This window comes from Corvus hawaiiensis, chromosome 2 (genome assembly GCF_020740725.1).
Source record: "Corvus hawaiiensis isolate bCorHaw1 chromosome 2, bCorHaw1.pri.cur, whole genome shotgun sequence".
Taxonomy (NCBI): Eukaryota; Metazoa; Chordata; class Aves; order Passeriformes; family Corvidae; genus Corvus; species Corvus hawaiiensis.
Window position 1 is genome coordinate 72,904,953 of NC_063214.1, and position 24,373 is coordinate 72,929,325.

The window sequence follows — 24,373 nt, forward strand, 5'->3', positions numbered from 1 at the left end:
GTGATTTCTTAATGTCCAGTTTATGATGCCACTTCAAAGGATCTGATTTTCAAGAAGTATGGAGAACTTTACTATGAAATTGCAGCTCTGAAAATTTTACAGTTTAGGTGTTTAGAGTCCCTGGACATTTCTGACGACTTCTGTCAATGCCATCTTAATTTCTTCATTGTTTATATTATATTCCTAATTGTATTTTATTCTAGTGATAATTTGCTGTTGATAAACTCACTGTTCAGACCACTTTTCATGAATGGCTGTTTTAATGTAATTTTTGCTCTTTGATTCATTTTATTGTTTATTTATTTTCTTTATTTGGAATTTTTATCCCAAATTAATGAGTATTTGCTCCTTTCTTATTTTCTTGAATTTTCTTTAAGTTTATTACTTTGGAAAAAAACCCCAAAACAACAGTTTCCTTTAATTTTCACCTTTGCAAAAATACCCATTCTACTTTAATACAAGGACTTACCTATACAATGACCTGAACCCATGTACAAACAGGAAGGGTTGTTCATCAGAGATCGAGTGAATTGAATGACAGAGCTGAATAAAGAAAATTAAAATTATCACCCCCTTTTCTACACTCTATTGAAAAAACCCTAACATTTAAAACTGATCACGTATTTCTAATTTGAAAATACACACAAATTTGGATTGTGACTTAGCTGATTTTACATTAGTGACAGTTCCAAAGCTTCTTTCAAAACAGAATCTCCTCCGCCCACATCTTGAAAAACCAGTTTTGAGAGCTCTTTCAGCTACAAATACATGAATGATTGCTGTCATACATTCATGTGTTTTCTAGTCCTACCTTGCCTATTTTCTCTTTTACAGAAATACACGTTATTTCTGTTTTCTGTCTGAACTATTTTCTGTGTTATTAATTCTGTGGGCAAAACAGTAGAGTAAAATATTCATTTAAACACAAGGTATTATTTCCAGAAGTTCATAAATGTATTATATGTCTATTGCTCTGATATGTAACTCTTGGAAAAAAAAAATCTGTCTAGGAACATATTTCTGTGATTCTTTAATGTCTGTAAAATAAATGTAGTAATTTTTAAATGTAGTTTTCAATAAAAGGACAAAAATACTAACTAATTGCCAAACAAACAGAATCATGTTACTTGTGGAAATTGTGTAGGGAAGAAATTAGAGCATCAGTTATACATATAGATCTGCACCTGACAGAAAGGATCTTTAAGGCTATTTGAAGAGATCATATTCTTGTCTGTAATAACAAGTTTGGATGTGTGAAGGATTGTACAGCCTTGAATGGTTCTGGCTGTGGTGGTGATTTGCAAAACAGCCTTTATCTACAATCAATAAATTCTTATTTGCGTGTAAGTATAGGTAGGCCCATCTGACAGCCCAGTCACAGCACTATTGTTGTCTGAGGATTGAAAGGATGGATATGGACAACAGAAAAATTGGTATTGACTTCCAAACCAGAAAGATTTTACCTCACACACTTACAGGTGCCTGTCTAGAAGAACAGCTGCAATGATGTGTGTCCCTGGTGCCTTAGTTACAGGGCTTGGAAATCTTTATCCTGTATCGAGTCAGAATTACTTTATTCAGTTGCTTGCTCACACTTATTATATTCAAGAGAAATGATGGAGAAAATAATGAAGTTTGCTGACTTGAAAGTTGTTAACTGAAAGCAGGGAGATACTGTTGTGTGTTTCCTAACTGTGATCAAGACCAAATGTGCTTTTCTTCAAACCGTCACGTTACCTACATTCAGCTCACCTAAATGAAAGATAAGCCACATATAGAATTAACATTAAGAGTTACAAAACAAAAAGTAGAGCTGAAGTAAATCTTCAGTTCTAATGGAATAATTCTAAAATTTGAGCTCTGGTTACTCACGAAATACTGACTATTCATCTTACTTCAGAGCGGAACAGTTCTTCAAGAAGATGAAATTTTGGTGGCAAGCTTCGTATTTAGGATAAAGAAAGAACAAAGTATAAACCTATTTTCTTTTTCACATGGCAAATATTAGATGCTTTCAAAAAGCTGAAACTTGAAGGACATGTAGCAAACAGTAGCCAGCAAGCTGTGGCTGTGTAGAGCCACATATGAAACCTGTTTGTTCCAGCTGGTGTTTCATGTGGACATAGCAATCTCAGCAACTTCTCTACAATTCAGGCTGGTTTAGCAATACACCACAAGAAGTTGGATGACAGGAAAATTCTGAAACATTCCTTTTTTAAAATCAGTTGTTCAGCTACCACTTTTTGTGTCACCCAGTTCATTAATAATAGCGGGAAATTTGACATTTTAGGCATTTGCATTTCGCAATGCTTTATATAAAAAAGCTCAGCATAAAAACAAATATTTTGACTTTTAAGAGAAGAAGGTGTATCTCTCTCGACACTCCTTCAACATTTACTGTGTTGAATTCCTTATTATACAGTGTGATGATAATGCAGAGGCCTCCTGCCTCTAAGCTGTGTAAATTAATATTGCTTATTAAAAGAAAAATACATATCAACTGACTAGTTATTAATAAGGTCCTAATCACTGTCATAGCTTCAAGCCAAAGCACAAAGATGTTTTTTGGTTGGAACTAGTTCAGTCTGATGAGGAAAACATGAACCTTACAGGAAATGCTTCTATTATTATGTATTTTTTTAAATACAGCAATGCATATGTGTGAAGCCTAATCACATAGACAGCTACAGCCAAGAGCAGGAGAAGGAAGGCGAAAGGACTGTGATGGAGGAATGGGTGTGTTCAGATGATCTGAAAACTAGAAGGTCTGGCTTTCAGAATTTAAGGCAGGCCTGAGACTGCTGATCAGTCACTACACGAGATGAAAAGGAGATGTAGATGTGTAAATATAGGTATCTGTGATGAAAACAGTGTTGGAGACTTGTGCTGCTTTTGGAGTAATTGCTTGCCAGATGGACTGGCAAGAAATTAGATGGACTTTTGACTTTCCCTGAAGTCATGTCTGAAGTTTTTTTCTGAATTTCTTTGGGATTATGTTTGGATTTCCCCCAGAATGTTTGAGGGTCTGAATCTAGGACTGGCATGTCTTAAAACCATTTGGGAGCTGCTCACTGGACTGGCCAGGGCAGTTTTAATTTTTGCTTAGAGTTTCCTGACGCTGTTTTTAAATTCAAATTACACTGGAGTTGCATTCCTGTTTGTTTTTGTTTTGCATTCCAGCTGAGTTGTTTTGCTTCAGTGGTTGAGATCTTATTAAGAATGTCTGAACATAATTTACTATTACTACAGCATAGTATAGAAAGCTCTAACTCTGCTTCGCACAATTTCATTTGCCAAGTTAAAAACTTTTTTTTATCTCCCTATGGTCTGAAGATGAGTGTTCACTGACCTGTGTGAATAATGTGACAGTTCCAGATCTTTATGAGCTGATATTTTTAAACTAATGTGATCCTCATAATCTCTTGTCCACTCCCCTTTTCAAATACACAGATACACACACGGTTCAGACTAGGGAAGACCTAGTAAAAATGCTTTGATGAGCTGTATTCTGCCTCTTTATGCAAGATTCGTTTCATTTCTAAGATCCTAAAATTTAAATCTTACTCTGATGATTCTCCATTGTCTGTGCTACAGATTAAAGTAAGATTTTTTTTTTTTTAAATTTGCATTTTAAATTTTAATGAATTAATCTTCGATATGCAACTTGAAAGCTCAGAGGCAAGAAGCAAGCCTTAAGGACAAAATGGCAGTATTTTGTAGGACTAAAATGCCTGAGTTTAAAATTTCGGAATCCCTGGCACATTTTCAGTGCTGATTGTAAAAGGGAGTGTACCTGTTTCTAATATTTACTTAGGCATATTACTTTTGCATTGGGAGACTATGCAGCAGTTTATTCTGAATGCTCTACACATGTGCAACAGAAATATTTTTTGCCCTAAAAACATTAAAAAATGAATATAGGATGAGAAAAAACACAGTTTTAATTAAATGTTTGAGGATGAAAGAAGCACACTTGCTGGACCCTCTCATAGATACAAGAGGAGTTGCAAACCTCTTTATAGTCACTTTTTATTTGGTTTAATTTTCACAAAAGAAGTCTCCTTTTTCAAAGTTTTATGATTCATTTCCCTTAGCAAATGGCTTTAGAAGTACTTAATAGAAAATAAATGCAAAATCCTTTTATACAAACTACTACTTCTTCTTGAGATGAAGAAGTGCCAGTTCCCAGTGCTTGTAAAATATACTGAAATATCAAACCTTCGATCATCCTGGGACTGACTACGTCAGATGTCCAACTGTACCTAAGCTGAAAAAGTAAATCAGAGACCTCTCTATCATCCTGGGATGATGGAGTTCAGGAAAATTTCAATATCAGGATTGCTTGATAACCTAGCTGAACAGTTTCTAGGGAATTCAGTTCAGATATGCTTAAAAGCTTATATAAGTATTTTTAAAAGGTATTTTATAACCTATTGCAAAATAACTTAAGGCTCACCATAGCCCCAAGCATATTTTTATTGTGTGGGAACCAGCTCCAGCGGTCACATGTTTTCTACACACACTGTGCCAATGCCTGCTTGATACCAACAACTAAGGTAAAAAAAAAAAAGGAATGAGGGTAGGAGCCTTTCAAAATGCCAGAATTTTAAACTCTAATGAATATTTGGAATTTCACAACTGCTTAAGATACATGCAGACTTTTGGACTCCAATATTAGTTTTGTATTTATATTTTTACTTTCTAAAAAATCTGTAGTTATTTACATCCAGATTTTGGGTTACTGCTTCTTTTTGTTTGTTTGCTTGTTTGTTAGTGTTGGGGTGTTTTTTGGGTGCCTTTTTTTGTTTTTTTTTTTTTTTGGGGGGGGGGGTGTTGGAAATTTTTTGTTCGTTTGTGTTTTTAACATCATAAGCTTTTTTTAGTAATTGTTTGGCAGTAAAAGCATAGAAAAGAAAAATCTGCTCTAGTGCAATCCTCTGTGGCATCCACAATGTTTTATTGTCAGTATAAGCATTATTCTTAAGCTTTTGCCAGAGTCCAAAATCATCTTCACTTTCCATCAGTAAAGAAAGAGCCACAAGCTCCAGTGTCAATCTACTCTATTTTAGGTGTGTGAGCAATACACTTTACGTCTGCAAAAAGAAAAAAATGTTCTCTGTGTCATCCAGAGAACCAGGAATGTTTCTGATTTTTAAGGACTGCTGCTGTCACAGAAACAGTTTTCTGGTGCTTCTGTAAATTTTAGCATCCTGACAGTGGAACTGGTTGTGAGCTTTCCAGCACAACATTGTTTTCTTGGAAAATGCTGCTTTACAAGAAGGAATCCATTTGCTAAAGAGGGTCAGTTTTGGCCAAACTCTTAAGTCAATGTTAGTATTTGGGGCTTTTTTTAACTTAAGGGAGAATTTTCTGTCATCAAAATGTCATTATGTTCTGCTTGATGCTTTCTCTAGGAAAGCTGGTATTCACAATCCAGTTTCAAAGCAAAACATGAAATCTTTTGAGTGGCTCAAGTCCCAAATAATAAATTTTTTTTTTAATTATCAGTCTTGGAGGCTTTTAACCTGATTTGAGGTAAGGGAAGAAGTCAGTGACTGGAAAACTGTTGCAGAGCAGCAGAACTGCTTCTGTCTTGACCCCCTGTGATATCTGCTGGCCACAATCCGTGAGACCAAGAAGCAGGGCTGGATGAGTTCACCTGTGCTCCAGGTGCTGTGCCAGGGACTGATACCATCTCCCTGTTAAGCTCATCACCTCAACCCATTCTTCAGTACTCTGTCTTGCCCGCTGAGGGCTCTTACCACACCAAGTGTTCTTGGAAGAGCTCCCAACAGGGAAGGGGCAGTGTGACAAGGCAGAGGGGCAGGGCAGGAATGCACACAGTCATCACCAGGCAGGCAAAAGCCACCACCGTGCCCCAGATTCGGCCTGAGAAGGGCTGCTGCTGGCCCTAAGCCATTCCACCCTGTCAGGCTAAACTTGTGCAAGGAGGTGATTGAAGCGGACAACAAACTTGACCTGTCTTTGGGGCTGATTCCTGGTATCGCTGTCAACCCTCACTTCCTTTTTTTGTCACATTTTCTTTTAGATTCCTGCAGAAGGACAACATCCTACAGAGCAAATGTCAGCCTTCAGCATACGAAAACAGTCTCCTAATCAAAGCGGTAATACTGAGTCTCCTCCATTTCCTGCTCCCGGGGCACTTGGAGGCTGAGGCATGGCCTCCCTCCTGTCCAGGCCTCGCCATGGCCCTGGCACAGCTCCCTCACAGGGGAGGAGGGTGATTCGGGCCACTGCGACCCGTTTCAGATGCCAAACTATTGGTGTTGTGCACAAAATGGGGCTGGCAGGGATTCAGACCAGAACATCCCACTGGGCAGCGGAGTGTGGTCGAGTGGGGAGCTGGGTGGTGCGGGGCAAGGTGGTGTGGTTGTCATGGAGAACTCACAGGAGCAAGGGGCTGCAAGGGCAGTGGGAAGATCCACTGGTCTCAGCGCCGTCTCTTTGACTTGCACAGGGAAAATGAGGAGAAATTGAGGAAATCTAGAATGGGGGAAGGGGAGAGAAAAGCTGTTTAGTCATTGTCTGATGGGATGGTTTGCTCCTCTAGAGGAATAAAACTAGAGGACTGCTGGAATTTGCTTTCTGTACAGAGAAATGTCCAGAGGCAAACTAGAAACATGATGAAATTTTCCATTTCCCTGAAGCTCAAAAATATTTCTGTAGACTGAAAGGTTTTTGAGATGCATGAGGACCTGGTTCGGGTGGGATATACCAGGCTTACAAAATTGGTGTTTCTACGTCAGGGAGCTGCTTGGCTCTGCTGTATTGAGGACATAAATTTTTATTGTCAAATTGAGACAGGGATGAGCTGCATCTGCCTGTGCTCATGTGACCTAATCAGTTGTATCAGATCTATGTTTAATTTTTTAGCTGAAGCTTGGGAGAAAATTCATAAGCCAGAAACGAGTACTCTTCTGCAAGCCCAGGGCCTCAGGCATTAGCAGAGTGCTTGCAATGTTTCTTGAGAAGAAAACAATATCTATTCTTTGTCTACCACCTTTATAAGAGGTTTCATGAGACCTTCTTTGCACTTAGCAGTTTAAAAAACCATGATATCTGAGAAATCCAAGTGATTTTTGGGTAGGTGATATCAGTTTTCCTAAAGTACTATTGGTAAAAAAGACAATATGGCACATGTACAGTTAATTTTAATAGTTGGATATATACCAAGTACTTCTTGATTATACAGAAATGCTTATGTGATGTTCATATTACTGAAGAATTTTTCTTCAAGATTCAGAGGAGGTAATGGCTGATAGTAGAGCAGAGATTAAAATATATTGGAGACAGTTGAAAGCATCTTTGGCTAAAACTATTAGGATGAAAAAAATGCTGGAATAATTTCCCCCCCTTTAGCTGCCATCAAGTATCCTTGCTGAAGAGAAGCTTTCTCTTTGGCATGCATAAACTTGAGCTCACATTTTTCCTACTTCTGAAAAACTAACTTTTCCTTTGTTTTTTTTTAACAATACAAATAATTGTACCAAATTAAAAATCTTTAAATATTTATGAGAAATGAGAAAAGGTACACATTTTTAGAGAAAATGCAGTTTATATAGTCTTGTTTTCTAATTAAAACTATCTCCATTCTTGACAGTGACCATGAGACAAAATTATTGTTTAAAGTGGTGAAGGTCTTTCCTCTTTTTAGTTTGCAAGAAGTGTTTATTTTATTAGATAATCTAATGAACCACTGGAGCTATTCAGACAAGCCTGGGATGCCTTCATTTTTTTTTAAGTCTTTAAAGTCAGATTTGAATAAATATTTTTAAGAGAAGAGCTAGCTCAATAGGCAGTGAACAGGCTGATGCAGAAGTCATGCAGTGAGGATAGATTAGTTTTTGTTAATCTACCATGATTGTCAGCTCATTCTTACAAACATCATTTTTCATGTCTCTGGTCATTTGTCAAATGGCTGGATCTATGCTGCTTAAAAAGAAGAAAGGCAAACCTGGGCATCAAGGCCAAAAGATGGAAGCACACATGCGTGCTATCACAGCCATGGCTTCTAAAACATTTATCACTTTTCTAGCACCTCAGTCTTGGAGAGAGCAAGTCCAACACAGAACCAGAGAACATTTACAACTAGGCAAACATCAGTGATGAGTCCAAACCTTTCATTCCTTCTCTTTCACTTGGCAGTATAGGGAATTGAAACAGGCACAGTTTGAATTACAGACAGATATATATACATTCTTATACTGAATTTTATCTTTGTACATCAGTGTCTACTTTTACAAGAAAAATGTATTTAAAAATTCACTCTTGGCCATTATCAAAATACATGTTTTGGTGCTCTATTATGATTTGGTCTTCCACTCACTGTAGCCATTTGTCATTTTTTAATGTTACCACTATGGGTGAAGTTCTTGTATTAAAAGCAAGAAGTACATTTTCTTATAAATCAGAGCAGAATGCCAAAACACAGCTCTGACTAATGACGTATTACTGACTGAATGTGTTTTCTGTGGAGTGTGTTCTTTCTACACACAATTTTTACAGTCTAATTACTGCACACCAGATAGTGATGTCTCCTGAAATTTGGTGTCTCCTTTTGCGTGAATCTTCAGAGTGTGAGGAATTAATGGAGAAAATGGTGAGGGTCTTTAGAGGAAAACACAAGATCCTCTGTATTTTTCAATTTTTTTGATTAATTGGTTGTATTAACAAGGATTTTACATATTTAATTTTTCACCTTCTCTTCTCTGGATAAAATTTGGGGCAAATATAGCAAATAAAAAATGGAATTCATATTTGCTCTGAACTTCTAGCTTTTCATTTTAATAGGTCATGTTAAAATATTACATCAGTATTTCTTCTCACCTCAAGCTGACGATATGAAACTCAGGTAAACTGAGAATACTGAACAATAGTCGTTGCATATTTTTGCTTGCAAAAAGGGCCAAAATCCTCATGAAACAAACCAAAGGAGATAAATGTCAGCTTTCTAATACAGGGAAGAATCCACATTCTCCGAAATCAAGTGAAAATCATATTGTTACTTCCCTAGTACACTAAATATCAGCCTTGTTGGACAATGATATTTTTGGATGTTTTCAGAAGTAAATAAGTCTTCCATGTTTGTTCAGCATGTCAGTCTGTCTCTCCCAACAACCTTTGAAACCATACACCAATTTTAGTTAAATTTGATGTAAAGGTATAAATCTTAAAGGTATTGCTTTTATTAAAGTTCAGTAAAACTAAGTAACTGACTAGAAGAGAAATTCTATTCATTTAGCCTTTCAGGAAAAAGCTTTAGAGGGAGTCTAACTCTTTGTGAAACATGAAAATCCACATATTTTGGGCTGGTTGTAATTGGAGAGCCATGTGGTCAACTCAAGATTAGCCTTCCTTCAAAATTTGCATCTTGTCACACATCTGCAAATACAAAACCCACAGACAACGCCCCAGGAAATTTGGTGTCAGGATTCATTAGTTTGACTTTCCTGGGATTACTGTGGTATGCAAATTTCATAATTCCTTTATCAGATCTGTGATACGTGTTTTCATTAGAAATAGGCAAAGCAGTTTAATATTAAGGATGAAACTGAATTTAGTTTACTATGCTGGGCTTCTGCAGGCCCTTCAAAGTTGAAGCCACAACCTTTTTAAGAAGCAATCTGCACTAAACAGGTTATGATAACTGAAAATTCAATCTGTATTAAACTTTTATGTATTTCAACCTATGTAATAGTACTTTAGGTTTCCAAAGTTTTTCCACATGTTAATTTTCACGACATTTCTCTGCATTTGCAGATAAGAAGAGCCCCTCTGTTGCAATTAAAAGCAGACAACAGGCTACTCATGATATTAATAAACGACGGACCCTTTTGCAAGATAACAGCTGGATAAAGAAGAGGCCTGAGGAGGAAAGGTAAGAAAAATATGAAATGCATTTCTTCCATATTTAGTTCAGTATGCCATGTACCTTTGCATGGAGCGTCTACTGTTGCATGGATGGTATCAACCAGAACTAGGGGAATTCAATCAAATAACTCTTATTTATTTATCTTGATGAGGTATTGGTTGCCTTTTGGAAGTATTAGTTTGCTGAATATTCACTGACTGTTTTTCATTGGGACTTTTGAGTGCTGAGTGTTTGATAAGGTTTTGCTCTACAAGTAAAATCCCACATTTCACGTATCTAGGTTGCAAGACTATGATCTGACTTTTTATAAGCAAGAAGATTATAAATCTGGGCAAGTTCTTTTAAGGAGCTTAAGTCAGAATCAGTTTAAATTTACTCTAATGTAAACTAGGACTTAAATTACAGCAGAAACAATGCCTTAAGACCGTGTTATCATTATCTGGCCCATGAATAGCATGTAGGAAGAGATAATTCTTACTGCAAAATGTCTGGAGTCTTCTACTGCAGAATTCTGCAGCTGGTGCAATTACAGTGGTAGTGGACAGCTGTGAAATCTGATTGACGACAGAAATCTTTTGCCAAGAAAAAGTGATCTCTTTTTAACACTCACTGTTTTTCTTTTGCTTGAAGTGCTGATGAAAACTACGGAAGGGCTGTCCTTAACCAATACAAATCCCAAGATAGCCTACACAGGTATGGTAGAGTATCTGTACGCCTTTCTAATGATACCAAAGAAAACTTGGTATCCTTTTACTATATCCTGTATATAGCAAGAGCTTGCTTTGTTCAGTTTTAGTCTGTTCATATTTTCACTGTAAATCAGACTCCAGTGTCAATAATTGATCACTGCAGTGGATCCAGGGTTAGATCTGTTGACACCTGGATGGTCTAAAACCCTGTATGATACTTTATCTGAGACATAAATACTGTTTTATTAATGATGAGTTTTTTAATATAACCAGTAACCAAAGTGGCATTTCTAAATTTTTTATTCCAGCAGTAGCACAAATGAAAAGGAAGATCAGAAAGCTGTACTTGGACGATACAGATCTGATACCACCTTGGACAGGTAGGGCTTTTTTTCTGGATGTATTGTGTGTTGTGATTGTCATACCTGTGAGAGGTCTTAAAAATGAAAGCATGAATGAAGTCAGTGTTTTTTTAAAGTTTTTGTATTCATTAAGCATCTGAGTAAAAGACTTTGAATGATTTTTGCATGAATTTTCAATGAGACAAATGAAAATATGATTTGAGAAAACGTTCTTTTGATATCATCTTCTTTTTTTGTACCTGTTTCTGTATATTCCTTTCCTCATAAATGTAAGTATCTTTCCACAGATGATAACCACTCCTCCCCAATTTCCTCCTTTTCAAACTCAAAACCAAAGTCATTATCTCCAACAGCTAAGCACAACATGGCTAAACCCATAGTTCTTTGCAAATACTGTGATCAGTACCAATATTGGAGTCGTGGTTGTCATACAGGTGCTTAATTTGAATGTTCTGTTCAGCCTTGACCTCTGCTGGGTGAAGACATGACCATGCTTGTGTTTGCAGATTCTTTGTGTTGCATCTTCAAAATCCAGCCACCATTAACATCTGCTATCCAGAACATGCTGAGGCTGTGAGATCCAGCACTTAAACGCACACTGTGGGAAAAGTGCACTTTGTTTAGTTGGGTTTTAGCACTGTGCTATTTCATTTCATGATCCTTACTTCTCTTGTAAGAAACAATGCAAAATTGTTACATAAAATGTACCTTCTCCGCAGGAGTTTGAAAAAGAATAGGCTAGAGACCTGTGCACTATCATCACCCTGCCTATCCGACAGCCAGTGAATGCTGCTGTATTTGTTCAATCATCATGAGGAAGCCACTCTATAACTTCAATTCACCTGTTGCTCTTCTCTGTATATTTTCTATTTCTATATTAGTCTTTTTGGTCTGGGAATCGAAATCTCCATGTAGCTATTTAAGATGGGTGCACACCTTGTATGTACACAGAGGAGTAATAACAATGATTTCTATTTCATTTGCAATTCTTCCCCTTGTACTTCATAACATTGAGTTTGCTCTTTTGAGTCCTGCTAAGAATTGAGTTTTAATTTTCACAACATTATCTATATAATTCCAAGATTTCTTTTCCGTGTGATAATTGCTGGTTCAGAGATCAATTGTTTCTCTTGGCAGGCATTACTTTGCATCTAAGAAAAGTGAATGTCATCTGCCATTTTAGAAATCTGACATGTTAGCAGATGACTTCTGAAAAGCTTTGCCATTTGTTTTGACTACCATTAAGTAATAACATTGGCAAGCAACATCATCTCACTCTCCTCTTTTCCAGATAATTCATGAACACATGGAAGAACATAGGTCTTGTACATATCTCTCCTTCCACTTTGGAAACTTGCCATTTATTTCAAACTTTTGTTTCCTACATTTTAAGCAGTTATTTCTCTATTACCCATGGGAGATCAGTTTACTTAAGAGCTCTTGAAACTGACTTCTATGAAGCTTTTTGGAAACTGAAGTAGCATATATCAGCTATGTCACACTTACTCACATGGCCACTCACTTCAAAACAATTTTAAAATTTGATTTTCATGCCTCAAACCCTGATTACTAATTTAGAAGTCACAGGACAATTCCAGTTTCTACAGTGTCACTGAGGAACACTGGTTTTTTGTACTCGATATCTTTTTGGTTTATGCTGAGATACTAAAGTATCTGAATTATTTGAGGTTGTAAGCTGACTATCTTTGTGTTTTCATATACACAAATATCTAACATAAAGGGTTCTTAATATGCAACTGATGACAGAGTATACCAAAAAAGGAATTTAGGTGTAAATATAGACTTCTGAAAACTAACGTGGAACATGCCATAAAGGGAGTGAATAATGATGCTTCTGCCTTGAAATTACCACAGTGAGGAAGCTGCAGTCAAGTTGTTTATATTCCTCAGTCATCAATAGTCTTTACAAAACGGGAATACAGCCATTCCAGGATTAATTTGTGCACACCTATCGCCAGCAGGCAGTTTTATAAGGGATGACCACATGTTCTGCAACTCCTCAAATTTGCGACCTAAGATATAAAAGGCTGTGGTGATGTATCTTCTCTTAGTACCTTTTTTGTAGTTGAATTTGGTACTTCTGCTTCCTCTGTGAAGGACGTTCTCCACTTGGTATAATTCTCTTATTTTCTTATAAATTATTCCTGACAAGCATAGCCATATGCTGGAAGTCTCCAAGCTTAGAACTGACCAGTTTGCAGAACACCTATATGGTTTATCTGCCTGTGTGGAAAAAACATTCGGTTTTTTTGTAGAAAAACCCTGAAGGACTGCTCCTAGTAGATGCTTCTAGAGACGAATTACCTTGGTACTGGAGATCTCTCAGATCTGTTTACAGCAATTACAAGTCATCTTATGTTTACAGTATTATGTCATGTTGCTTATATGGAAAATCATTTCTGCCTAGATAAATTTCTGGAAAATGACCTTCTTCTATCCTGCAAATGGTCCTAGGGAGTTACCTGTTTTCAAACTGGATACTAGAACATCTTTTCACAATTCTGCTGTGCATGTCTTCTGGCCAGTAGTATTCCAATAGGAATACTGTAGTATTCCAAGAGGAAAGGATTTAAGGAATCTGGCTCTATCTAGTTAAATATATATTCAATATCTAATTTTCAAAATGACAAAATAATAATTGAAATATGAATTAATAAAATCTTTGAGGACTATAGGAATAATTTTGAGCTCTTCATTGCATGTGTAAATGTGCAAATGATAACATATCTAAAAGCCATATTATGTGCAGCTTTTTGCTTCTTGGATACTGCTATAACCATGTCAAAAATGGTATTTTTTGATATGAATTTTGCCTAACCCAATGGCTACAAAATTTGAACACCATTTTCCATTTTAAAAATCTGGGAGAGATGTTGCAGATAACTACATGGAATTTCACCATTGGCTGCAAGCACAAGAAAGTGCTAAACATACTAAGTTGTTTTCAGAAAGCCATAGATTGATGGCAGTAGATGCACGTGTACTTGTACTGGCATGTAGATCTACACTATTTCCAACTAAGACAGCAACTGCATTGTGCAGATGATCACAGACAGCCTTTCTGGATGGGTGGAAAAAAATTATTTATCCTTTTATTTCTCACTCATTATTAGCAACTAACCAAACATTTGACGAAAGGTGGGAGAAAATTTACAAGTCAGGTAGTGATGAAAATTACATTGCTATTTTTCCATGTACTAAGTCCAGAATAGCTTCCAGAAACACTTAAGTCCTAACTGCATCTAGAGCAATTAGATCTGGATAGATGGGACTGAAGCAAATGACATATTTTCATTGTTTATTTATTATTTATTAATAATCTAATACTTTGGAATGATAGAAATTACTAGGAAAGGATCAGAGAGCAAACCAGAAACCGCTGCAGTGTGTGGTATGAACCTGCTTTCCACGTCTTGAACACTGCATGCATCATTTCGCTTATGTGAAGAAACTACAATAGAAACAGGAGAAGAAATTAAAGAGGGAAGTGAGAAAGGATGGAATAACTCTCATGTAAAATGTCTGAAAAGACAAAAATTCCTCAGCTTGGGAAAGAATAATATAGGGAAACGGTAATGGAAGAATATTTTCTGCTTGTTGCACTGCTAGAATGAGGAGATACTCTATAAATGTTTGGATAATGAATTAAGGGGGAAAAAAAGCTATAGAAGAGAGAGAGAGAAAGAAAGAAAAGGGAGAAAAAACATTTATTTTTCCTTTAATGCATACATTAATTATAGGAGTCACTAGCACAGGACACTGTGGAGGCCAGAAATTTAAATTGGTTCAGATAAACACTACATGTTTAAATGGCCCACTGATCCAGGGGTGTCTGTTGTAGACGGTGTTGTGGGTGTGAACAGAGGGTATTCTTTGATTCCTTATCAGAAGCTTGAAAGTTATACAAGGAGAAGTTAACATAATACTTACCTTTCTTCCACTTTTTATTTAAAGCTTCTGCTACACTGGGCAGCAAGGGAGTAGGATGCCAGATAGAACCTTTAAGGCTTTAAAATGAGAAAATACAAAACTATGTAAAGCATTGTGCTGGAATTTTGAGAACATGTGATGAAATGTGAAAGAAATGCTGGTTCATTGGCGAGCGGGGAATGAGAAGGAACGCTCGGGTTTGCATCTGCAGCAATGCCAGCAGGTTTAGCGAGCCCTCTAGTGATCTTCCCTGCAACTGTAGCTGCTGTCACAGTCACGAGCTGCCCTGACAGGAGAGGATTCTTTGCAAAATTGCAGTTAAGACTTGCAAAAGACACAGAGCACACGCTGGTGCAGATTGTGTCCCAGGATTCCCTGGAAGGCTTTTCATTAAATACAACTGTATTCTGTGCTGCTTGAAGGCAGGATACAAAATGTTTTATATGTAACATCAGATTATAGTTCTAGGATTAATTGTTTTGCATCTGTAGCTTCAGTTTATGGATGGGAATAGATACAAAAAAATACATGTAAGTTGTAGCTCAGGATGTGTTTCAGCTGATTGAATCAAATATTTAAGACAACCCTGTCAGCTTAGTATTTATCCTCTATTTCAATGTACATCACTTTATATTTAAGCTTTTCAGAGTCCCCCTGTTCTTACTAAAGAATATTCCATATATAGGAAGAAATCTGGAATAAAAGAAGAACCTAACTGCTTCAGCTATGATAGCTACATGGTGTATTTCTGTGAAAATTTTGAAGGGTTTTAGGCAGTAACTGTAGAATCCATAAAGGGCTTGAAAAATCATGTGTTTGTTTCTTCATGTAAATTTCATGGCTTAATGAAATCAGTTCAAGCACAAATAATCTAACTTTGTTGATAGAAGTTATTCCTGTAGGTCAGCACCATGCCTTGCTAGGGATTTTGCACCAGATTATTTTCACATCACATGGATCTATGAAATCTGTAAATAAAACAAGACCGTTGCATCTCTCCAGGGATGGTGAGGCAGAGGAAAAGGCAATAGCTCTGTGTGTGCTGCTTGACTGAACATTGCTTTCTTTCTAGTATTCTGACCTAATTCAAAGGAGTTGTAATAAATGTTTAGCAACAGTGAAGTTTAATGCAGTGTTATTGTTTGAACATCATCTTTGAAAACTCTTTTTTAGTGAGCTACTTAGAGTCTTCAGATAATAATGCACTAAAGTGATATAATTTCAGCTTCTGTTCTCTACCTATTTTGATACTGGGATATTTTTAATCAGTACACAGGCCAAAATGATACTCTGTCTTTTGATTTTATTGAAAATGGATTTTAAAAAAATTTAGAGTGTGTATTATAAATAATTTCTGTGTTTCCAACAGAATTCCAGCTGGAAATGATACTGATAAAATAAATAAGTCCCCAACTCTCAATCATAAGCAAAACAACAGGTACGAATTTCAGAAACGTTATAATCTAACTATTATGTATTATAATTTATCATGTATTATTTACCATGCATTATCATCTAAGTGTTATATACTATCATAACTTTAGAATTCATGTACATACCAAGATTATATAGAGAAATTATTTGTATTGGATATGGCCTAGTGTAGGCTTCATTTGGCCACGTGACCTCTGGAATGTAGGCATATATCTAGATTATCACAGGCTCTTTTTATAGCTGGTGAGGAGAAAAACATATTTTCTTTAGAATAAGAGGAATTTTGCTTGAAGAAGCCTATTTCTCCACACAGATTAAAAGGGAGACTAGTTCAGATTACACATTTACTCAGCATAATGATTATTTAATAATTGCAGTATTTTAAATACAAAAAAGAAGAGAATAAGAGCATTTTGAAAAGTGTGGGTATGTTTTAGAGCTCTAGATTTCTCTGCATAAAATCTACCAAATACAACACATAGTTCTGAGGAAGGATACATGAAAAAAATCTATTTAATGCTTTCAGTGGAAAATGCCATTGTACATTGCCAGTGGAAAACTTGAGAACCAAAACATAAAAAAAATTTTTTTGATAGGATAGATTATTTTTCCAGTGGAAACCTTTTCTTTTGTCAGAAGGCCAGTCTTTTGTTTAAAACAGTTTTAATTTAAAGCAAGTTAGCACAACATTGTTGATACATTGTTAAAAAAGTTGCTATGATTTGGAGGTGGCCACTTATATAGGTAATATGATTCCACAACACTGAAAACTTATTTTCTAAAAAACTTACACTTATTGCCTGATTGCTTCCCTTCATTTAAGAAGGGAAAGTCAGAAGAACTCAGCCACCATATGTGTAAATGCAAAGGGACAAATGCATTGCTTTGTGCCTTCATCAATGTCAGTAGAGTTCTGTCAGTACTAAATTACACAGATCATAGTTGCTAGAGAGCACAGCAATTACAAGTCATCTTGTGGAGAGTTGTGATATTACTCTGAAGAGCAAATCAGTATCTCTGGCGTTTACAGTTCAACAGAGGTCACTCAAATTATAATTTTGCACCATTATGTTGTAAATCATAGTGATGATGACACATGAAGCCTCATATAAATTGGATTTTATGGGGTTTGTTCTGGAGATGGTTTTTTAACAGACCAACAATTAGTTCTGAAGTGGGACTTGAGAGACTTAAATTGTATATATTTTTTCCTGCCAGAGAGCAAAATGATTTGTAAAGTGCTATTCTTCAATTACTGTTATTATGAATTGCCAATTACTATCATTAAGAATTGCAGAGGATAAGACAATAACTTTTTGATAAATTTTACGACAAATTACTGGCTTGGATTTTATATAGGTTAGTTTTACAAACATATAGCATAAAGCATTTTATTTGAGCAAGAAACATAAAATATAAAGTATGAAAATGAAAGATATTATTATTATAGTGTTTGGAGACTAAAGTGTAGGTACAGAAGTCAGTATTCTAAGAAGTCAGAAATTTGGACGTCAAGTAAAAATGCAGCTGTCTAAACATCAGAACCCTTTAAGGTCTCCCACATCTTGTGTCCTTTGAGGTATATAAACATAGTTATAGCATTTACCATACACATTTGTATCATTCTGATAGCAGAAACACGATTTCTTGTAATTTATTTTTTTTATAATTCAAAATTATACTCTTGTTCAAGATTAACTCACTAAGTATATTTCCTTAACAGACAGTCTTGGGCTCCTAATGCAGCATCCACAAACACTGCAGCTACTTCTCCAATCAAGAAAAAAAGGTATTCATTACCACCACTGCTTGGTTGCCAGAGGGTATATAGCACTGTATTAAGTCTCAGTAATATATCACAATTACATTAAAAAATGACCAACTTCCTCCTCCAGCACACTCAAACTCCTCAGCAAACTCCAAGAATTAAACTTTTACATCCTCTGTCTTTTTCCATGGGATTTAAAAGTTCTATCTCTGTAGACCCAGTTTTGTGAGCCTGGTGGACATGGCACAATGGCTAACTCTTGGCTGCAGCTCCTAACTCAGCTGGTGTACTCATTTTCAATGTCCAGATTTAAAGCACTGTAGCTCACTGTAATTGTGAAATCTCTGATGCCAAACTTGACCCTGTACTGTTGCAGTGCATATGAATCACGCAGTTTTCTGAACGATACACAGCTACCTTTAAAAATCTGGATTTCAGATAGCATTATCTGGGCAAAAATAAAAACAGGGTGTAGAACTAAGTACATTTTTAATTTAAAATGTACTGCTGGTGATAGCCATATTTTTCTGCATCCTTCCCAGCTGCAAATTCTGTTCATTTGTGATATTTTATTTCATATTTCATGCATAAAAAATGTGATCAGTAGAATAATGAATGTAGAAATTAAAATGTCATCATATTTATATTAACATATAGACCTGTTTGTTTGGTGGAAGTTTATGGTGTTTTCAATCCAGGCTCTTGAAAGATATGGAAGGCCATCAATGAATTGTACTGCTTCTGTTGTAATTGTTTTTACTTCACAAACAATTGCTGGATTGATAGTTTTGAGGGTAAAAAAAAAAACCACAATGAAAAAAAGGAACTGAAAGTGCTTGTGCTGTTTATGTGACCTCTAATAGCCTGATTGTATTTCTTGTGTTGAAAATTGACACGCTTTCCTTTGTGCATTTTATCTGGTTGTTCTTTACATGAATGATCCATTTATTTGTACCCCTCAGATTGCAGAAAAAACCACCTAGACTCACAGAATACATTTTTCACAATAAATAAAATTACTGTAGTATTTCCTATTCCATTCAGTTTTCTGTAAAAAATGGTCTAAAAAGTATCAACATGCAGTCTTTGAAAATACTGATAATTTAAGAAAAGTTCCAGGTATTTTTATATACTTCTTTTCTAATATTCACAGTATGCTGTTCAGCCCCAGAGCATTAAAATAACACTGAAAATTTTATTTATTAAAATGTACAGGCAGTCTTGGATGCCTCCTCCAGTTTCAAGTAGTAAGACCCCGACAGAAGCAGAGGAAAGCAAACGGTGTGTATCAGTGATCGCTGGTTGTTTCCTAACTCTTGGCTAGAGCTAATTTTGGGAGCAAGAAAGCAGGGCAGTTCTTTGATCTACTGAGTTTGATGCATAGGATGCCCTGCAAAGAGCTCTTGTTTGGGCTCTTTGCAGCCTGATGCCCAGCATTGACTAGGGCCTGAGTATATGAAGTGCCAGAAACTTGAGGTTACATTAAGTGGTCCCAAATTTTTTCTGTCACACATGCATTCTTTCTCCATGGTTTCACTTTGACAATTCCAGTTAATTCTCCTCAAGGCAAACATGTTGTAGAGAGACTGGCCATAAGGGCAGGGATCTGTTGCTGCCATTTGGGTTCATGGTCAGGCCCTCGGCCCTTTTGGGTATCAGCATGAGCAAAACCTCAAAATCTACTAAGTTCCCTGTCAGCAAAGTATCCAAGAAATAGTTTAGAACAAAAAATCAGACTAAAGTTACTTGCAGATGCATGTTTAATGTTTATTTCTGAAGTCATGGTTGTTTCCTGGCAGAATAGAAAGAGAACAGGGAATGTTTCTTGTGCTCTTACCTAAAAGCAGAATATGGATGGTGTCAAATATTAATAAATAAACCTTCATGATATTCTCTGCTAATGTCCACTATTTGCTGCAGCATGGCCTTCTGCTTCCCTAGTTTTAATCTGGGAAGTTTGCTGCACATGAGGCTCACGCTGGAATGATGAAAATTAAATGAAACAGAAATGAATGGATATGCTGTGATGTTAGGTACAAGCCTTGGTAGACTATTGCCCAGGGAATTTATGGGATGTATGGCACTGGAAGACTTAAAACCAAGTTTAGCAATTATTTTAAATCTTATTCTGTGTTTACTACCCTCTATCTGTTTGGCCAAGATTCACTCTCCACCCAGCAGAAAGATGGCTCTTAGATGTTAAAGTTTATTTTCTTTGAAGTCAGTCTTTATTAGATGTTCTCAATGTGCCAACTGAGAAGAATTTATCTGGCTTCATTTCAGTATCTTGCTAAGATGATGGTAATTTTGAAAGAATAGGATAATGCTCTACATGGCATCCACCCAGCTTCCAATAGCAAGCTGGAATTCCTTTATTCTTCTCAACACTAATTATCCAGTTACTCCTCCAGTCTCACAGTTCAGAGAAGACTGAAAACAAGCATATTCTTTCTGAAGCTCTTATGACTCTTCCTGGATCCTCTAACAATGCTGTCATCAAGAACAGCTGGTAAAAAAGTGATGGGCATTTAATGATTACTTGGTTTATGTTTTAAAAGTCCTTTGAAGATGTGAAAGCTATTTAAAATTGTGAGTATTACTGTAACTAAAAATAGTTATCAAAGGAAAGCCTTTTACTTGCCTGTGAGTTTCAGGAAATAAAGTGCCATGCATAGATGCTAATAAGCACAGTTTCTAAAGGTCACTACCAGTCTTAAAGACTGAGCAAAGAGCTATGTCAGCTATGTCTTTTCTTCAAATTTGAGAATGGCTGACTGATCTGCTATCCTCAGGAAGGGAGTCCAGCAATCCAGTACGTGGGCTTTCTTGGTCAGGGTTAGTTATATACTTTTGTGATTCTGAGATGTGATTCTAGTCTTCCATAGTTAAACATGATATATAAACTTCCAGAGTTCTTTGGAACTCTGGAACTCAGTTCCCACTTGATTAAACACACTTTACAGAACACTTAAAGAAATTGCAGTTGGAGCTAAGATTATAAGCAGCTCACTGTATTTGAGTTTTACGGTTGTGAATTGTGTGCTGAAAACAAAACACTATTAATCAAAGTGATTAACTGGAGAATGTTAACTGAAGATTTATTATCTTAGTAACATAAAGAATATAGTTTGAATTTAGTATTATGCTACTTGAGTTAAAACCATATTCTGCCTTTTAAAGAAAAAAAAATTATCTTGGAAGGAAGGGAAAGTAAAAGTAATTGCTGTTGATTGATCTAAATCTTGCAAAGTGCTTCAATACTTGCATTTTGCTACTTGGTTTCTGAAATGTTTACTCTTCTTTCTCTAGAACCTCTTCAGAAAATTCAGAGGCTCCAACAACGTATGTCTGTCTTACTTTGCTTCTTAGTAGATTTAGAAACGTACCACACTCCTTTGCATAAGCCTTGATTATTATTTTACATTTATTTATAATACAAACTATATATAATTCACCTGTGAGGGTTCCTCTATAGATGACATGCAGAAGTGCATGAAGAAGATTTCCTTCCTGGCAGAAATGCAATTATTTGCATATATATTAGAACATTTCATTGGATATTTACTCAAATTGAAAAAACATTAAACTGCATAAATGTTAAAAACTACCTCGCAATTTTAGTTCCAAAGTTATATATGTTGCTAATGCAAATACTCTTTTATATGCAACTGATACTCTAAAGTCTGTGAGAGAGTGTGAGCTACATGAAGAAAAAGTGTTAAATCAAGAAGCTCTGCACGTGGAAAGGCTTGTAATAGAAGCATTAACTTAAGATGAATTGATGGAAAGTACTCTAAACTTATTCAAGTGTCTGAAAAGGTTGCTCTAATTTTAGAAAATAAATTTATTAAATTCATTAATTAAATGTACATTTCACATGGTCTAAATTAAGAAAAGGTTACTTAACCAACCTGCGATTTCATGACTTATAATTAAGACAGCTATGCAACATGTCATGCTTTAGTTGCCATACGAACAGAAAAATTCTGTAAAAGGAGCAGGTAACCCTCATCAACTCTATCTGCCACCTTCTCCCTTTCTTATAATTATTCATAATTTTAGTATTCCTGTAGTGATCAATTTGATTGTTCACATAAACAAAGAAAAATAGGAAACTGTAAATGTATGCTTATTTAGCTTTTAAAAAACCAGTGCTTTGCTAGTTAAATAAAAGTTTTGTCTTTATAGATAAGATTTGTTTATCAGGTAAGAGAAAAGGTTTTTCAACTTTTTTTACTGCTAAAGTAATTTTCGAACAGTAAAGAAACTCCACTTTATTACTATATCCATACTAGCAAAACAGCTAGTCTTGGCATATTAGTTTTCCAAAAAGCTCAGTTGATGTGGTAATCTAGTGAACTAAAGCATTACATTTCTTGTTTTATATATGTATAATTCTTTATACACATATCATATGTATTTTTTTATAGTATTTAAAGAAAAAAAAACCAGAAAAAATTCTCAAAGACAATGAAAACTCACTGTGGTTACACCTGAAAGAAATATAGTATCTACAGTAATAAATCATTTAAGTGATACAATGTGTTTTCAAGTATCTTCTTGTGCCTTAAGTATGTTTTCACCATTCCTGTTGCAGGGCTGCCCTTTCATCAGAACAGGTGACCCGTCAGAAATCAAAGTCTGATGTGGACGATCAGGCTACAGCAAGGTAACATGGACAGTATAATCAAAACGTTTTGATAAGAACTGATTAATGTGATATTAAGTACTCAATTTGCTTTATTTCTATATTTGATGGCTCGTTTGGACATGGTGTTTGATTAATGCAGGACTTACCCAGTCCTAATGAATGGCCTAGAAGTACAGACTCTGAGTTCCCTCTCATTGACTTGCTAAGTTATCTCAGATGTTTCATTTTTTAATCTTTTAGTCTATCCAGCCTGCATCTTTAAAAGCAGCATATAGGTAGTTGCTGCAAATGTTTGGAAAGAGAAAAATTGGGGTAGTATGGATTATACAGTGTATTTTCTTTGCTCTTCAAGACATTGTGGGTGAAGTAGTAACTACACTTTATTATATATATAAAAAACCCCCAACTTGTGCACTGTAGTGTTAGCATTTTGAATGGTGAAAACCCAACATCTACCCTTTAGGATGACAAAATTAGTATGTTTCAACAGATGGACTTGTTTTTGAGGGATGAGTTAGATGGCATATGTACTAATCTTTGAAAGTCTGCAGAATACCATAAAAATCATTGGTGGAAAAGATACAGAAATTTTAAAATTTTTTTAACTAAAATTTCAGCAAATTGTAAGGTTCTGTGCTGACAGAGATGTTATCTTTTTCAAAGTAATCAGCAATAACTACCCCATCCCTGGAAGTGTTACAGGCCAGGTTGGATAGGGCTCTAAGCAACTTGGTCTAGTTGAAGATGCACCTGCCCATGGGAAAGGGATTGGAACGGGATGATTTTTAAGGTCCCTTCCAACCCAAGGACATTCTATGACTTTATGATTCTATAAACAAAAAATTTTACTCTGTGTCCTTGACCAGAGTAAAAAGCCTGAATATGCAATTAAAAATTGAATTAAATTAGAAACAGATTTCTAGATATGCACTGAGAATTAAAATAGCTCATTTGCAGTTTCTATGTGGAAATATTAAATGGAGCAGATATTAAAATTAAATTAGCTAATTTTATTTAATTTGATACATAAAGTTCAGTTTTGTGAGGTCTGAAGTTCCAGTCTATACTATTTTGAATCCTGTTCCCCTCCCCCAAAGTCCTCAAAATGTAAAACCAGTACAAAATGACTAAGAAAGCATCCAAAAGATGTCTGACAGTGTAATCCCTAGGAAAAGGGGGAAAAAAAGCAATGTTTCAGAGAAACATTTTCCTGTCAACAAATGTGACAGATCTTAGAGAATTAAATACGCCCAGTATTAACTAGGGAAGTCACGGCCATTCTTCACTGCTAGGGGCTTGTTAAGGTCTGACTTAATCCTCACCCTCAATCAGTTCGCATTCATCATCCCCTGGTTGCTCTCATTACCATATCAAGCTCTGTATTCCTGTCCCTTCATTGGTGAAGAGCTGGAGGAATATTTTACTGGTCTACAAGTTTCTATGGCAACACTGCACTGCTATTTGTGTCAGTATATAAACTGTAAGTAGTCTGTAATCTTAGTGGGCAAAATTTAGGCCTCTCTACTGCTGCTATAATTCCTTTACATTTGGCTGGTGCTTCAGATGTCATCCATCTGCTGCTGATGGGTTAGCTTCACAAAACTACAGATTTTTGTTACATTTTCG

The 24,373-nt window shown here is 35.9% G+C and overlaps 1 protein-coding gene across 7 annotated transcripts in view; it reads left to right on the top strand.

Annotated features, from left to right (window-relative positions):
* The window catches only part of SCEL (sciellin), a 70,343-nt gene that overhangs the window by 22,350 nt on the left and 23,620 nt on the right, over positions 1-24,373 (top strand). For 3 of the 7 annotated variants that reach the window (XM_048295669.1, XM_048295668.1, XM_048295670.1), the window contains 9 exons: positions 6,050-6,125; positions 9,781-9,898; positions 10,523-10,585; positions 10,890-10,961; positions 16,264-16,332; positions 18,052-18,117; positions 19,312-19,377; positions 21,406-21,438; positions 22,694-22,765. In XM_048295669.1, coding sequence (XP_048151626.1) covers positions 6,083-6,125; positions 9,781-9,898; positions 10,523-10,585; positions 10,890-10,961; positions 16,264-16,332; positions 18,052-18,117; positions 19,312-19,377; positions 21,406-21,438; positions 22,694-22,765 — 602 coding nt within the window. In that variant the 5' untranslated portion in view covers positions 6,050-6,082. The remainder of the gene's footprint in view (positions 1-6,049; positions 6,126-9,780; positions 9,899-10,522; positions 10,586-10,889; positions 10,962-16,263; positions 16,333-18,051; positions 18,118-19,311; positions 19,378-21,405; positions 21,439-22,693; positions 22,766-24,373) is intronic. The other 4 variants (XM_048295671.1, XM_048295672.1, XM_048295674.1 and 1 more) reach the window with 4 other exon arrangements.